General features: G+C 53.5%; 1 protein-coding gene across 1 annotated transcript in view; it reads left to right on the top strand.

Moving 5' to 3' along the window:
• GALNT9 (polypeptide N-acetylgalactosaminyltransferase 9) overlaps nucleotides 1-1,522 on the top strand; it is a 69,531-nt gene extending 68,009 nt beyond the window's left edge. The window contains exon 11 of the mRNA XM_084762811.1: nucleotides 644-1,522. Coding sequence (XP_084618937.1) covers nucleotides 644-790 — 147 coding nt within the window. The 3' untranslated portion in view covers nucleotides 791-1,522. The remainder of the gene's footprint in view (nucleotides 1-643) is intronic.
• Nucleotides 1,523-17,674: the final 16,152 nt, after the last annotated feature.

The raw sequence follows: 17,674 nt of genomic DNA, 5'->3' as shown, positions 1-17,674 counted from the left end.
TGGGCCTCTGGGACCTGATCCAGGTCCAGCCCCATCACCATCCCTTCCTGTGCAGCAGGGCCCACTCAGCACAACCTCTACCAGCTACATGTCCTCCAATGTCCTTCGGGCCCCCTTGTCTCTAGAGCTCCCACACAGAGGATTCCTGGGAAGCTGTTGTGCCGCCCTAGGCGGTCTGTGGGAGTACAGAGGTAGGGTCCTGCTATTCTGGCTGTAGGGTTCAGTTGCCGCTGTTGTTTGCTGAGCTTCGTAGAAGGCTGGCTGGGTGGACAGTGAGGGTGGACAGTGGAGCCGCTGAGTAGGAGGCTGGCTGGGTGGACAGTGAGGGTGGACAGTGGAGCCCCTGAGGATGGCTCCAGAGTTAGCGGACTCAGGCCCGGGCTCACGATGTTTGGGAGGCACAGAGACACCAAGTGAGAGGGACAGTCTTGGGGGCCCTAGGTGTGTTCTTGGAAGCCCTTCGAACCCCAGAGAACTGAAGAGAGCGGCTGGCACCTGGCTCCGGGGCGGGGGCGGACATGACAGGTCCCTATGTCTTCATGGTGGTAGTACAGGAACGGGGGTGGGGTGGGGGTAGGCGCTAGGGTCACCCCTGGTCAGGAACACACCCTGGACTCCCAAGCTGACTCTGTTTCTCCTACAGAGCGGCCCCATCGTAAGCCGAGACACAGGCCGGTGCCTGGAAGTAGAGATGTCCAAAGATGCCAACTTTGGGCTGCGGTTAGTGGTGCAGCGCTGCTCGGGGCAGAAGTGGATGATCCGAAACTGGATCAAACACACCAGACACTGACCTCTGCCCCCACCCCGCCTCCACACACTCGCGGGGGTGGGGGGGCTGGACTCTTGATGCTGCAGGAGTCAGAAGGTCCTGGACTGGACCCGGAGCAATATGGCCACCCCCCGCCCCCTGCACACCTCAGGGCTGGGCCCTGTCACCTGGGACAGCAGAGGCCTGGGAACAGCAGCTCCAGCCTGCGTTGGGAACCAAACTTTTCTAGAACAGGCAGCTCTGCCTGAAGGAGGACATCTGAGGACAGCGCACACCCATGCCAAATCACGTGCCTTTTCTACAGTGTTCCTCAACCAACCGGCTGCGAGGATAACCGCATGTGCTCAGTCCCCGTACGTAACCCACATGGAAATATAAACTCAGCTGTTCAGTGCTGAGGGCGGGGGCACCCTCGCGCCAAGCGCCCTGTCCCCCTGGCAGTCTCAGGCCTCCCAGCCAGCTGCCCCCTCGCACACCCGCTGGATCTCACCACAATCTAAGGCAAACTTAGCGTGTGTCCCCCCCTTGTGCTCTGGCAACAAGGGGATGGGAAGAGATCACAGGAATAGACAGAGCCAGCAAACAACAACTGTCCCTCTCACCCTGAGGGTCAGCTTGGCAGGCACTGGGCACGGGTCTCAGCCTGGGAAGTGAGTCCCTTGTTGCTTTGCCATTTCTGCAGCAGGCATCATCAAAGGATCCCTTCCAGACCCTCACTTGTTTTATAAATAAAGTTTTATCGGCACACAGCCATACCCGTTGTCTGAGATGATAACCTGTGGCCGGAGCGTCTGAGCGGCAGCACACAGTGGAGACCACGGTACGTGGCTCTCGGTGTTTTGAGTTTTAGGGAACACTTCCAGATGGCTTTGCTAGGATGTGTCCACTCTTGTAGTCCAGCAGAGCTGGCCTCGCTGTGTTGTTGCCCAGCTGGCGAGGGGAAAGACAGACATGGAGACAGACACTGGCCTTGGAGCTGTTAGCCTCTGTTGTCATCCCTGCTGGTCAGAGCTGGGAAATGTGGCCAATCGCCAGACCGCTGTACCGGCAGCTGAAAGCCAGGGTCTCTAAGACACAGGACAGGAGAGTTATGTAAACACAGCCACTGTCTACCCGGACAGTGACCCCAGGACACATCAGCCCCATCTTGTCCTATTTTGCAGTCACTGGCACTCATGACCGGGTCACCAGAGTGCCATACCAAGCATCGGCAAGGGGCCATGCTGGCTGGGCAGCTGGCGGTAGGTGAGCTTGTGGTGGGGCTCTGGCCACTACCCTAAAACCCTGGCATTCCAGGTCACCAAACTGGTTTTAGCAGAAGGAGGAAGTAGGCTGGCTGTCCCTCAGCAGCCATCAGAACTCACCACGCACTGCTGCCTGGTCAAAGCCAACCAGCTCTGCCCACACAGAGGCCTCCTAACCCCTCTGATGGTGTCACAGAGGCGGAACTACAGCCCCTCCATAGGGCCAGCAGGAAAGGATGGTTTCTATTCCACAGGGCCTCCGTATGTCACAGCCTGGTCCATACCTGTTTTCCTGAGCAGCCTAGGCTTCTGAGGGCCCATGGACCTGGTGGTCCCACTTCTAAATGCTTCTTTCCAGGAGAGGAGCTGTCACAACCTCGTCCTGCTCAAGATACTAGATTCAGGAAGGAAACCACTCCAAGGGCCAGCAAACAGCAGGATGGACACACGGACACACACACACACACACACACACACACACACACACACACACACACACGCCCTGATGTGTGTGATAAGTTCCACAGCTCAGGCTCCTGGTAAGGCGCCATTTCCAGAGGTGCGCCATGATGCTGTCTTGCTGAAGGAGACACAGGACACACATCTCCTCCTTCCTTCCAAAGCTCCTGTGGGCGCCAGGCCATAGCTCCTGAGTACCTCCCCTCCCATAGCTGTGAAAGCAGGGGACCCTCACTCCCCTCCAACCACAGGAACATCTCCTTCTGGTCCAGATCTTCCCAGAGTTCTCGCAGGAGCTCACAGGAAGAAGCCCACAGGCCTGATGTTCACATGAGGAGAGGGGGTGACCCTGGCATCCATTAGTGAGTACACGTGGCCTACGCCTTCACATGGAGACTGTTGCGGGCTCACTGGCATCCATTAGTGAGTACACGTGGCCTACGCCTTCACATAGAGACTGTTGCGGGCTCACTGGCATCCATTAGTGAGTACACGTGGCCTACGCCTTCACATAGAGACTGTTGCGGGCTCACTGGCATCCATTAGTGAGTACACGTGGCCTACGCCTTCACATGGAGACTGTTGTGGGCTCACTGGCATCCATTAGTGAGTACACGTGGCCTACGCCTTCACATGGAGACTGTTGTGGGCTCACTGGCATCCATTAGTGAGTACACGTGGCCTACGCCTTCACATGGAGACTGTTGTGGGCTCACTGGCATCCATTAGTGAGTACACGTGGCCTACGCCTTCACATGGAGACTGTTGTGGGCTCACTGGCATCCATTAGTGAGTACACGTGGCCTACGCCTTCACATAGAGACTGTTGTGGGCTCACTGGCATCCATTAGTGAGTACACATGGCCTACGCCTTCACATGGAGACTGTTGCAGGCTCACTGGCATCCATTAGTGAGTACACATGGCCTACACCTTCACATGGAGACTGTTGCAGGCTCACTGGCATCCATTAGTGAGTACACGTGGCCTACGCCTTCACATGGAGACTGTTGTGGGCTCACTGGCATCCATTAGTGAGTACACGTGGCCTACGCCTTCACATGGAGACTGTTGCAGGCTCACTGGCATCCATTAGTGAGTACACGTGGCCTACGCCTTCACATGGAGACTGTTGCAGGCTCACTGGCATCCATTAGTGAGTACACGTGGCCTATGCCTTCACATAGAGACTGTTGCGGGCTCAGTGGCATCCATTAGTGAGTACACGTGGCCTACGCCTTCACATAGAGACTGTTGTGGGCTCACTGGCATCCATTAGTGAGTACACGTGGCCTACGCCTTCACATAGAGACTGTTGTGGGCTCACTGGCATCCATTAGTGAGTACACGTGGCCTACGCCTTCACATGGAGACTGTTGCAGGCTCACTGGCATCCATTAGTGAGTACACGTGGCCTATGCCTTCACATAGAGACTGTTGCGGGCTCAGTGGCATCCATTAGTGAGTACACATGGCCCACGCCTTCACATAGAGACTGTTGCGGGCTCACTGGCATCCATTAGTGAGTACACGTGGCCTACGCCTTCAGGTGGAGACTGTTGCGGGCTCACAGCCATGGAGCTGATTTGTGTACCCAATGGGCAAATTACAGTCAGGTGAGGCCACCGGACTATAATCATACAGGATCTCACAGAAAACCATTCTCAACCCTTGACAAACCGGACACCTGTCTTCCTCAGCATTTTCCGGGCTTGGGAGGGGCCGAGGCATCCGTGTCGCTGGTCTGAGGCCTTCCATCAGGTAGGGCACAGGCGTCATAGGGCTGATTTGTGAAATACATCCACCCCTCACAGTCCTTCCTCACCTGCTCAAAAATGGGTACAAATTTCTCTGATACCCACCTACCCAGGAATGCCAAAGATGAACAAAGTGGGGGGACAGGGGGCATGCTCTAGGTTAATGCATCATGATTTTCCTGGGGTCAGTGCTGCCCATGCGGCCAGCAGGGTGTACTTGCTGTCCTAGACCCTAGACTGTCTGTCCCACACATGTTCCATGCAGGGATCAGCTTGTGAGTCTTGAATTCATGCTGACATGTGGCATGCATGTGTGTTCTTCAACTGTAAATCTTGGGGTCAGAATAGCATTGGATACCATTGTGGGCTGTGCTAAAGCCAGTGAGGGGGAGGGAATGGAGAGAGAGAGAGAGAGAGAGAGAGAGAGAGAGAGAGAGAGAGAGAGAGAGAGAGGAGGAAGAAAAGAAAGAGGAAGGAAGCCATTTATATTGATGTGAGATTCAGTTCTCTGTGTACGTTTAAGTATCACTGAGAGCATCTGGCCACACTTGACGGCTGGCCAAGCAGAGGCCCGGAGGAAGAAAGTGACTTCGTACAAGACACCCACAGTCACAGGGGACATAGGGTACAACCTCTCCATGACCAAACCGGGTTCCTTCCATCCTGCCTCTCACAGCTCCTTCCCTCCTTCCCTCCTTCCCTCCTTCCCTCCTTCCTTCCCTCCTTCCCTCCTTCCTTCCTTCCTTCCCTCTGTCTCTCTCTGTCTCTCTCTCTCTCCCCCCCTTTCTTGACAGCAGTCATGTTTTAAATGGCAATAATCAAACAAATAGAATTTAATAAGACTGAATGAGTCTGTTTCTTTCATTAATTAAATTATAAATTTGCTTCCCGGCCAGTGTAGAAGAACCCATGCGGTTTGGGCAGAAAATGCTCATTTGTAGCCAGAGCTCTGACTGCTCTGGGAAACAGAGCTGGGAGGACTCCCTGGGGAGCACTCCATGTGGGATGCCGCTGTTCTCCTCTGTTCACGGCAGACACGATGCATCAGGATTTAATCCTGCCTAATACAAATGTTCGACTTGCTTGCAAAGCATCGCTGATGTCTCAGACTGTGCAAGACTCAGAGTGAGCACAGGGGACTAGCAGCGAGAAGCCTCACCTGGCACCTGGCACCTGGGACTCAGCACCCCCGTGGCACCCAGGCTCCCCAGGAGGAGTCTCTTGGTGCCTATCTTCAGCCCTGCGATCTGTAGCACATACCACACCGTTTCTCTCCTGCTGGGGACCAGCTTGAAAGCCTCCACGCTTACTTCCTGCACTGGTGTCCTGCCGCTGCCACAGAAAGGGCCGGCCATTGTGGAATGAAAGCAACAGGCACCTGACCTCCATCCTGTTCTGGAGGCCGAGAACCCGCTGAGGGATGGGAAGGAGCAAGCACTGACGAGGGCGCCGGGCAGGACCCTCCCGGCTCTCCCTCCTACCAGGTTATGAACCCTCTTGGGCTGTGGTGCTCCAGGCTCTGCCTCCATCAGCGTCTCTGTCTCCCTGGGACCTGTGTCCTCTCCTGTCACAAGGACAGCAGACCTTAGCCATCTCCCCCAGCTTGACCAGGTCCTGTGCTGAGGTCCTGTGCTGAGACGCTAGCGAACGGGAATTTGGAGAAGATAGCAAGTTTGTGTTCTCATTCCTGAACAAACCCGGAACCCTCCCCGATCCCACAGAGGAACTAAGCGGCACCCAAGTTGAATGAAGTAGCTGCACCCCAACTTCCAAGGAGGCTGAGGTAGAGTGATTGAAAGCCCAAGACCAACTTGGGCAACTTAGGGAGACCCTGTCTTAAAAGAGGGGCTGTGAGTGTAGCTCAGTGGCAGAGCACTGGTCTGGGACACCAGGCCCTGGTTCCAGCTCTGGTCTTTATAAAATGACCGGGAAGCCGGGCGGTGGTGGCGCACGCCTTTAATCCCAGCACTTGGGAGGCAGAGGCAGGCGGATCGCTATGAGTTCGAGGCCAGCCTGGTCTACAAAGTGAATCCAGAACAGCCAAGGCTACACAGAGAAACCCTGTCTCGAAAAACAAAAACAAAAAGACCAGGAGCCTGCAATACGGTAGGTACTTGATGCTAAACCAGCTGACCTAAATTCAACCCCCAGATCGCATATGGTGTAAATTATGTTCTGACTTCCATATGTGTTCTGAACACACCGCACGCGCATGCTCCCCCCACTCACCACTCAGTGGCATTTCCCAAGCACCTGGCTCCCAGGAAGGTTAAGAACTGACACCTGTGTGTGTTGGCTTCACATCCCGAGCTCGGAAACCTGAGAGCCGAGCTGGGAGGAAAACAACATCAGGATGCACCCGAGGCAGGACTCCCCAAAGCCCCAAACAGCCCTAGAGAAGCTGCTGGTGCAGTCATCTTAGGACTCGGTGCCTGCACAGTGGTGCGGCCTCCTCGTGCTGATGAGGACGGCTTCCTCGTGGCCAGAGTTAATTAAGTTGACAATCTCACTAAGTCCTTCAGTTAGCTGCCTGGGGAGAAATGAGATGAGAAGGCTTGTTTGTTATTTCTTCCTGCTCTTTTAAGCACCTGATAGTCGTTTTTAAAATTAAATTAAATGGCTTATCTGTGCTAACACAAATCGACAGGCCATCTTTCTTCAGCGGTTGAGTGGTGCTGGCCAGCTGCGGCTGCCGACATTCCTCATGGACGCGTGGACTCGGCCAGGCCATGTTTACCAGCTTTGAATGATAAATTCCAAAGTCTAGTTCATTTCTTCCCTCAGAGGTCATGGTTCTCTGGGGTGGCATTTTCTCCTCTCAACCTTCCACAGGGTGTCTGGTTCCACTACTTGGCAGCCCGTCTGCTCTATAGAGAGACAGCACCATCCCACATGTAAGGTAAGAAAAAGTGATGGCACCATGGTGTTTTTTGTTTTGTTTTTGTTTTTTATACTTAGCAATTTATTAGAACAAAGACAACCAAGTCCAAACTATTTATAACAGAGGACAAGGACAGAAGGAAAGAAGAGAGATCAGCTAGCACATTGCAGTGACTGATCTAAAGAGCGGCTAAGTGTGCCTAACAGGAGAGCGACTAAGTGTGCCTAACCGGAGAGAGACTAAGTGTGCCTAACCGGAGAGCGACTAAGTGTGCCTAACCGGAAGCAGAGATCTGGTGAAGTGAGTGCATGATGCTTGTTTCTAAAGACGGACAAAGGTCTCCCCAGCAGAAAGTTCTCTGGGGCTGTTGACTTCGGCAGTGGAGATTTTCACACATCTCCTCACGGCTGAGAAAGCCTCCTTTGAAACTTGGCAGGGCCAGGGCAGAGCAACCTGGAGCATGAAGGCTTCCCAGGACTGGAACACTGAGCTCCTCCTCCCTCACACTATGCCAGCCCCAGCCCTGCAGAGGCAGGAGGGACTGGCTGCACAGGCTGCAGTAAGCAGACAGACAGACAGACAGACAGTGGCCCTGAACAGCTCCAGCAGTCCAGCCCAAGGCTGCAGGAAGAAGCTGGACACTTCACTGTTCTACCACCACCTCCCTCCCTTCCCCACATCTCACCTCTCTCCCCCCCCCTCCCTCTCTTCTCTCTCTCTCTCTGTCTCTCTCTCTCTATATATAATATATATATACGTGTTTATTTATTTATTATGTAGACAATGTTCTGACACTAGCAGAGGGCACCAGATCTCATATATGGTTATGAGCCACCGTTGGTTGCCCCAGGGACCTCTCTTGGTGCCAGGAAGGAAAGCCAGCATAGAACCTGCATCTGGTGCAGTGACTGCTCCCCAGCCCTGTGGCGCCCCCACCCCCACCCCCAGGCTAGGACAGCCCAGGGTGGTGCGCATTCACTTCAGGTTTTACTATTGCACCACAGTGAAGTGAATTCTCTTTCGCAAAGGAAAAAAAAAAAAACAACGGAGAGGAAAGATGGTAGAAAGAGGGAAGTGAAGCAAGGTCGGGAGTGAGGGTGGGAGGTGCAGACACAAGACAGAAGAGGAACCCGGCTGGAAGAAACCACACCCCACAGATGCAGAGACGGCCCTTGGAGAACCCGTGTGGGCAGATTTCTGAAAAAGGACTCAAAAGACGGAGAAAAAGCAGATTGTGGGGTTAAAGAATTGAGTCTCAAACTATAACAGGAAACTACAACACAAGGCTGGGGAGATGTCTCCGTGAGCCCAGAGCCGGCCTGAGGACCTGCATTGGAGCCTCGGGTCACATGAGGAAGCCAGGCATGGTGGCTGTGTCAGCTAATTCCACGTCAGCGTGAACAGGCTAGGATCGCTTGTGAGGAGGGAACCTCAATTAAGGAAAAGCCTCAACAAGAGCAGGCTGCAGGCAAGCCTGTAGGGCATTTTTGTTAATGAGTGGTTGGTGGGGGTGGGGCCATCTCTGGGCTGGTGGGCCCAGGTTCTATAAGAAAGCGGGCACAGATCACATTACAGATGGTTGTGAGCCACCATGTGGGTGCTGGGAATTGAACTCAGGACTTCTGGAGGAGCAGTCAGTGCTCTTACCCGCTGAGCCATCTCTCCAGCCCTCTCTGCTCTATCTTTATCTCTATACTTCTTGTAGGTGAGGCAGATTTTGGGTTGAAGATTTTGTGGGTGGGTGGGTTAGTGTCCCCCTCCCTCCACTGGAAGTCTCACCTGGCTACAGCTAGGGTGACCCCCGTAGACTCCCTGGAGCCTTCCCTGTCCCAGAGATGCCCACTGATTTCCGTTCTCTCTCCCAGTCCTCCCTCCCTCCCTGCCTCCCGACACCTGATCCCCACCCAGCTCCCTCCCTCCCCTCCCTCTGTTTTATTTCCTCTTCTGAGTGAGATTCAAGCATCCTCCCTTGGGCCCTGCTTGGCTTCCTTGGGTCTGTGGATTGCAGCATCGTTATCCTGTACAATATCCACTTGTAAGTGCGCACAGACCACACGCATGTCTTTCCCAGAGAATTTTTAAAGAGCTGCTGGTCTTCAGCCTACATTGGGATCCCGAAGGCCTCTGCACCGTGAGAGATGAGCTTGCCAGTGAGAGCGAAGTCAATCAGGTGACAAGTGAAAGTGTCGTCTCATGGCCGAGCCCCAGGGTAGGTCTTCCCTCCCACGGTTTGCTCAACTTCTCGGGTTTCAGTTCATCCCAGATTAAGCCTCATAGGGGCCAAAAGATGACGCCTCCAAACTCAGCAACCTGAGTTCAAACCCCTAGGATCTACAGGGTGGGGTACTTCTAAACACCATTAACAATGAAGGCAACCAAAGGCTGAAGCAGAACTAAAGCACACTTATTATATGTAACTCTGGCCTGCAGTTTTGCCCAAATCATAAGAATGCTTGCATGTATGTCACAAATCACATCACATGTGTATGGGGGAAGGTCTGGGACCGACCCCTGTGGGCGTGCCTTCCTCACGACTTTCCCAGAGAGCTCTCACAGCTTCGTTCTGCTCCTGGGATTTCTGCAACAAGGAAGCAGTGTCCTGCTGTGTTCCATGATTAGGGTCATCGCTCTGTGACGCACGATGGCGTCACTGGCCGTTGTATTACTCACCGAATAATGTTAGAGTTACAGCTTCTAGGCCATTCTGGAATGAGAAGACGTGTGATGCAAAGCTGCTTAGGCGAGGGTGGCACTCTGGAGAGTGCAGGAAGCCGCAGGCCTGGTCCCCTCCGCACCTGGTGTAGGTTTCAGGAACAGAAGAGTCAGAAGTTTAAGACCCTTCTCTGTATAGCATGTTCAAGGCCAACCCTGGAACATGAGGTGCTGCAGCCACAAAGAAGGAAGGAAGGAAGGAAGGAAGGAAGGAAGGAAGGAAGGAAGGATTAGCTTGGCGTGGTGCCTCACCAGCATTCAGGAGGCTGGGGCAAAAGGGTTGCTGTGATTTTCAGGTCAGCCTCAGACTACAGAGTTAATTTGAAGCATAGTAAGTTTGTAGCTGGGCTGCCTAGCAAGACCCAGCCTTAAGAAAAAAAAAAGCAGCCGGGTGTGGTGGCACACCCAGCACTTGGGAGGCAGAGGCAGGAGGATCACTGTGAGTTCGAGGCCAGCCTGGTCTACAAAGCGAGTACAGGACCATCAAGGATACACAGAGAAACTCTGTCTCAAAAAAAAAAAAAAAAAGCAACAACAAAAGACACACACACAAACACACACACACACCAAAACAGAACAAAAATACGAACAAGCAAACAAAAGAGTCTAGTGAGTGGAGGTTTTAATTAATGATGAGTGAGTGGGGTCCCTCTGTGGGCTGAAGGGGCCCTGAAAGCACCCAGGAGCCCTCTGCGCGGGGTTAGGGTGCAGGACCCTTCTGCACAGAATTAGGGTGCAGGACCCCTCTGTGCATGGGGTTTGGGTGCAGGACCCCTCTGCATGTGTCCTGCAGAGGCTTGCTCACCCATCGCCCATCGTGTGTCAGGAAAGCTCAGGCTGTGGGATAAGCCACCTGTCCAGAGGCCCAGAGGGCAGAGCTGGGTCCCGACAGGAGTGGCTTGTGGGGGCTGACAGGAAAGAGCATTTGTTTTTGCAGTGGACTCTGCCTCGATACTCAGCACGCACTCACACAGTCCATAACTCCAGTTCCAGCGGATCAAACACTCTCTTCTGGGCTCCACATACATGCAAGCTAAACAGTCATACACATAAAATAGTCAAGAAAACAACCCTGTCATGATGTGCACCACGCCCCCTAGTGGGGGGGGAGGGGGGCATGCAGACAGGCTCATTGGCCCTGACAAGCTGAAGGCCATGCTCCTGACAGTGATCTCTCCTTCTCTGAAGCCCAACACCCTGTCCCCTTCTGTCCCCTTCCTTTCTGCCATGCTCTGACTCAATTCCCTGTCCACCTCAGAACAAGGATTGTAATTGCGTTAGGAAATTCTATACTTACCGTAAGGATGAGTTTTAACATCTGCCAACACCCAGTTCCGGGCAGATACTGTTATCTAACCCTTTCTGCCGGGGGGGGGGGGGGGGGCGGGCATGGAGGCAGAGCTGGCGGTCGTGGGGTGAGGGGGAAATCATGCTGAGGACATGCCCTGCAAGGCTAAGACACAGAGGGGCTTTGCAGATACCAGTCCTGGGCCCAGAGCTTATTCCTAAGAGCTTGTGCTGGCTGGTTTTCTGTCAATTTGATGCAGCTAGAGCCATTTTGGAAGAGGGCAGCTCGGCTGAGAGAAACGCCTCCACCGGAGTGGCCTGTGGACAAATCTGAGTTGCATTTTCTTGAGTGATGACTGACGGGAGGGCTCAGCACCGTGCAGTGGGGCCATCCCTGGGCTGGTGGTCCTGGGTTCTGTAAGAAAGCGGGCTGAGCAAGCCGGGGGAGCCCGGACAGTCAGCAGCACCCTCCGCGGCCTCTGCTTCAGCTCCTGCCTTGTTTGAACTCTAGCCCTGAGCCCTTCAATGATGAACAGTGATTCGGAGCTATAAACTGAATTAAAACCTTTCCTCCCCGCGTTACTTTGGTCATGGTGTTACATCGTAGCAATAGGAGCCTAAGGCTAGTCTTTATCAAAAGGCAGCAGGGAGCTGGGGGTGTCGACCACTGGAATGCTTGCCTAGCAGGCTTGAGGTCCTGGGGGGCACCCGAAGCACAACAGAAGTTAAATATGGTGGTGGTAGTGGGGGGGGGGGGACGACCGAGGGAGGTAGCCTGGCAGAAGAGAAATTAAGAGAATCTGGAAGGTGAAATGCTAACAGCTTTGAAAACCGAAGATAGACCCAGGCCCAGGAATGCCACACCTCTAGAACTGAAAAGGGAGGGGCAACCTGTTTGCTGGGTTTTCTGAGTCTCCATAGGGAACCAGCACAGACTGCTGACCTATGGGAGAGTCGAGTACCAACTGTGGTTTTTGTTTGTTTTGTTTTGTTGTTTTTTGTTTTGGTTTTTCGAGACGGGATTTCTCTGTGTAGACTTGGCTGTCTTGGACTTGTACACCAGGCTGGCCTCGAACTCACAGTGATCCACCTGCCTCTGCCTCCTGAGTGCTGGGATTAAAGGTGTGTGCCACCATTGCCCAGCTGTGGTTTGGTTTGGTTTGGTTTTTCGAGACAGGGTCTCTCTGTGTAGCCTTGGCTGTCCTGGACTCACTTTGTAGTCCAGGCTGGCCTCGAACTCACAGCGATCCACCTGCCTCTGCCTCCCGAGTGCTGGGATTAAAGGCGTGCGCCACCACGCCCGGCTGTTTTTTTTTCTTAAGAATTATTTTTATTTCTGTGCCTGTGAGTGAGTGAGTGTGGTGTATTTATGTGTGTGTGAGACAGAGAGAGAGACAGAGACAGAGAGAGACTCGGAGACGTGGAGACACAGAGACAGACAGACAGACAGACAGACAGACAGAGAGAATGAGACTGAGAATGAGTGAGCATTCGGACACAGAAGAGGTCATCAGATGCCCTGGAGCTGGAGTTACAAGTTACAGCGAGCCACCTCACAGGATTGTTGAGAACCTAACTGGTCCTCTGCAGGAGCAGCAAACGCTCCTAACCACTTAGCTACCCAGCTCCAACTGTGATGTCTTAAATAGTGAAGGGACTGCTGGCCTTCAAGGCTTGGCTGGAGCCCCAGGCATTGAGAGAACCTGGCCACCGGATCAGGAGAGGAGTGCAGTGGGACTGGGCAGAGCCTTAGGGATAAAACGAACCGGGTCCATGTCCGCGGCTTTCCTCTGAGGTGGACAGATTCCCTACGTGCAGGTGGGGGAATCAGACCAAGGGATTGATCTCTCCTGCATGGCCGCGTTATTTACTTGCCTGTTCATTAGGTCGGTAAATTGCATTTTGTGTAACTCCACCATCGATTGTGGAGCTCTGCGTGGTATGGGCAGTGGGACTGGAGAGCAAGAAACAGTCAGTTAAAGATTCCTGGAGCCATCAGGGTCAATTAACAGCACTTTGGGTAGCACGGGAAGGGGTGAGCCCTGGGGACAGAGTGCGGGAGGAGGTCTGTCATCCTGTTGTTTGTCTGAATAGAACTCGTCCCCACCTTTACATCTAAATGAATGGAAGAGTTTGATCTGAAGCCAGTTTATAGCGAGGCCACATAACCAGGTCGCCATCGCCCCTCCCTCGGCGTGGTCAAAGTTCTCAGGCTCCTCAGTGAGAGCCAGGCCTTCCCACCCATTCCCACCAGTAGCCCAGAAGTAGACCAGTCAGCCCTGGGGTGGGACAGTGACATCATAGTTATTCCGAGCTGCGTCCTGCCTCTGGGCCACTGCCCCAACTCCTCTGCCTCATAGGACATCAACTGTCCTATGTGAGCCGTCCTAGGATGACCCCAACCAGTGCCAGTGGGTACCAACGCTGCTCAGCAAATACTAGCCACCCATCATACCCATAAAGAGCAGGTCCTGGGTGTGTCCTAAGAAGTAACAGCCCCACCACCGGCCCCATGTCCCCACCCTGTCCCACGGAAAGCTCTTCGGGTTAGGACCAGGACTTACGGTGTTGCTGATAAAATGAACTTTCTCTTTTTTTCTGAGTGGAGGTAGCATAGCATCTCACTACGTAGCCTAGCCTGGCCTCAAACTTGCAGCAATCCTCCTGCTTCAGTCTCTCAAGTGCAAGATTCTGACACAGTTCCAACCGGGTCCAGAGGAAGCAGGTCCAAGGCAAAGAGCTGCCCTGCCTGTCTTTTCTTTTCTTTTTAAAAAACTATGTATTGCCGGGCAGTGGTGGCGCACACCTTTAATGCCAGCACTCGGGAGGCAGACTCAGGTGGGTCTCTGTGAGTTCGAGGCCAGCCTGGTCTACAAAGTGAGTCCAGGCTACACAGAGAAACCCTGTCTTGAAACAAACAAACAAACAAAGAACCCCTATGTATTATTGTCCATAGGTTTGCATGTGTCTATGTGTGGGTGGGCAGATGCAGGTGTTGCAGGTTGCCTGTGGAGCTCAGGGCACATGCATTGTTCATGTTCTCCTTCCATCATGTGAGTTCTGGGTTATCAGGCTCTGTCTAAGACAGATGCAGCAGCACAGCACACATGTGCATGTACAGCTCCATATACACTCATGTGTAAGTGCATGTACACCCACATACGCATCACACACATGTACATCTCCACATATACTCAACCGCACGTGTACCCCCCACATGCTCAGACCTCATACGTGTGCACCCCAACATATATGCACTGATTGTGCACTCATACACATGCTCACACCTCATACATGTGCACCCCCACATATACTCACTGATTGTGTACCCCCACACATGCTCACAACTCATACATGTGCACCCCCACATATACACACTGTGCATCCCCACACGCTCACACTCCATACATGTGCACCCTAATATATACACACTGACTGTGTACTCACACACATGCTCACACCTCATACATGTGCACCCCCACATACAGACACTGGTTGTGCACCTCCACACATGCTCACACCTCATACACGTGCACCCCCACATATTTACACTGATTATGCACCCCCCACATGATCACACCTCATACATGTGCAGCCACACACATACATGCCAGACACGCACATATGTCCACCTATATGTGATACACTGGAAACACATCACAAACATACTACAGACCCTGAGATCACGTGCAGGTGTGGCCTCCTGTGATGACTGTGGCTTTCTCCTCCCCACACCCCTGCGGCTGTCTAGCCCTGTGTGAACATGTCCTTGAACCGGAGCAGCTGTGATACTGGGGCCCCGTGCACCAGCGTGGCAGATGGGTGCCTGAGACTGCCAGGGCACAGGGGTGTGCCAGCTGAACATGTTTGCCGAGACCCTGCAGGGCACAACTACGCAAGAGAGGCGGTATCCGTGGCAGGCTGACCAAGCACAGCCTCCTAGTCCTAGATGTTTCCTGACGCAGACGGCTGCCGGCCTTGACCCTGTGGCTGGCAGAGCCCTTGCTTGCTGGCCAGCTTTCCCAGACTCAAGAAATCTACTCAGGTCCAGCTTAGCAAATTAAGTGAGCTTGACAGGGCAGAGGACAGCGACCAACTGCTGCACTCTCCCCAAGTCACCGCCCCTCCCGTGTATCAAGTTCTTGTTTTGTTCTGTTTATTTTTTACGTTTTTAATTATAAAGGTCCCAAGGCTGCTCAAAATTGAGGCTGGCCTGGTTCTAGAGCACCACCTAGTGTTCAGAAAGCAGAACTGACTCAATATAAAGAACAGACAGACAGGTCCTTATCTCATGCTCTGCTTGGCGCAGTCACATTGCAGTGAGGGTGGCCTGTTTCGTCAGTCTGACTCCTGGAACAGCTAAACAACGGCAATTTGTTGTGAGGTGGAGTTTCTCTAGGTAGTATTAAAAGGACTCTCAACACCTGTCTATCCTGAGAGTCCCGCGCCCCCACCCCTGGTCCCCCACCCGCCCCCTCCTGGCTCAGGGTCTGAGAGACCTGTGCTAGGACATCACATACACCCCAGGTCTGTGATGGCGTGCTTGAGAATAAGGCTCTCACTGTGGTGTTGCCTGGATAGGAGGGTGGAGTCTGGGTTTCCTATGGTCTCCCCGCCACCGTGAGAACATCAGAGAGCAAAGCCGTTGGAAAGCCCCGTCCCTGTCTGGCCGTGCTTGGTGAGCCCCAGGACTTACAGGTGCAGAAGACAATGATGCGTGACTGGACTCAGGCCACGCCATCCCGAGTAGGTCTCAGAATAAGGATTGTTTTGAGAAGTTTCAGACTCAGAGGACGGCACCTTTCTTGGCCAAGTGCGTCCCGCACATCAGGAAGGCAGGCTTACCACTGCACCCACCCAACAAAGGGCAGGCACAATGGCTGTTCACACAGACACAGCCTACTTCCTTTCCTCTCCCCTCTGCCGCAGACAACGTGGTGCCCAGGGCTGGAGTCAACAGCTTGAGTCTATCCTGGAGGCCCAGTTGTTTCTCATCCATCTGAAGAGGAGGCCCATGTGAGATGAGACCTGTTTGTCTCTTGACTTTGCTGTGGCCTCTCTACGCTGAGCCAGTGAAGACTGGGGACATATTAGTTTTCCTCCCCAACAGGACCTGGTAGCTTGGCCTCGTGTGTGAAGGTGTCACTGCTTAGAGGCAGCGGGACTTGGGAGAATGGAGCAGGTAAAGGAGGCTAAATGTTTCATGCAATAACCTCAGACACTTACTCTCTAAGGGCTAAGAAAAGGCCACATGAAGCCGGGCGGTGGTGGCGCACGCTTTTAATCCCAGCACTAGGGAGGCAGAGGCAGGTGGATCGCTTTGAGTTCGAGGCCAGCCTGGTCTACAAAGCAAGTCCAGGACAGCTGGCAGCCAGGAGGAGGCTGTGTTCCACATACGTGGAACCTCAGAGCCTACTTCCACAGTGTCACACATCCTCCAACAAGGCCACACCCACTTCAACAAGGCCACACCTCCTAATAGCACCACTCACCGAGCCAAGTCCTGATTTCTTTTAGAGGTGAACAGAGGTTGATGTGGAAGTGTTAGCCAAATAAACCCTTTCTCCCCAAGTTGCTTTGGTCGTGGTGTTTCATCAGAGCAAAAGAAACTAAGACAGGTTGGTACCAGGGCAGTACCTGGTATCACTGTGACACACCTGACCGCAACGCTTTGGGGAGGATTGTGGAAAGACTTTCTAACTTTGCACTAAAAATGCCATTGAGTGTTGAGAGCTCAGTGAGTTGTTCTGTGGGAGCTTGGAAGATGAGATTGTTCAGAGCAGCGCAGACGATGGAGGCCCAGCTTGTGCAGTGTCACAGGGAATTTAAAAACTCCACTGGACCATTTGTGTGAAGAATCTGTGGTCGTGGTCATCTGGAGCTCATGAATCGGCTGTGACTAAGAAGAGACCAGAACCACTAAAGTGAAACCTTAGCTTTGCGGGGCAATGGGTGCTGGTCAGCTGGGGCTGCAGAAACGGCTGTGATTGAGAAGCGACCAGCATCAGCCGGGCGTCGTGGCCCACACCTTTAATCCCAGCACTCGGGAGGCAGAGGCAGGTAGATCACTGTGAGTTCAAGGCCAGCCTGGTCTACAAAGGGAGTCCAGGACAGCCAGGGCTACACAGAGAAACCCTGTCTCGAAAACACCAACAAAAAGAAAAGACCAGCACCACTGAGGTGAAGCCTTCCGGGAAATGTTTCCTCAGCGTGGTCACACAGAAGCTGTGCTCCAGAGGCGGCCAAGGTTGTGCCTGGTGCTGGCAGCTGAACCTGGTAGTGTAAGAGTCACCCAGGTGGTGCTAGTTTTGAAGGCATGAAGGGGTCATGGAGAGCAGCTGGGGCTTGGCACTGTGTGGCAGGGCTGGAGTCCTTAAGAGAGCCCAGGAGGGGTTGTTGGTTAAAGAACAGCCCAGTTGCAGCAGCAGACCCCAGCATTTGGGGGATGACCACCAAGAACAGCAGCAGTGGTGGAGTGGAGCCAGCCAGAGCCTAGAAAACAAGCTGTGTGTGCTGCAGAGGGCGGACCCAAGCCTTGGAGGATGGTGAGTGAATCCTAAATATTG

This window comes from Acomys minous, assembly GCF_964271855.1.
Source record: "Acomys minous genome assembly, chromosome: 16".
NCBI classification, from domain to species: domain Eukaryota; kingdom Metazoa; phylum Chordata; class Mammalia; order Rodentia; family Muridae; genus Acomys; species Acomys minous.
This window is presented reverse-complemented; position numbering and strand designations above follow the sequence as displayed.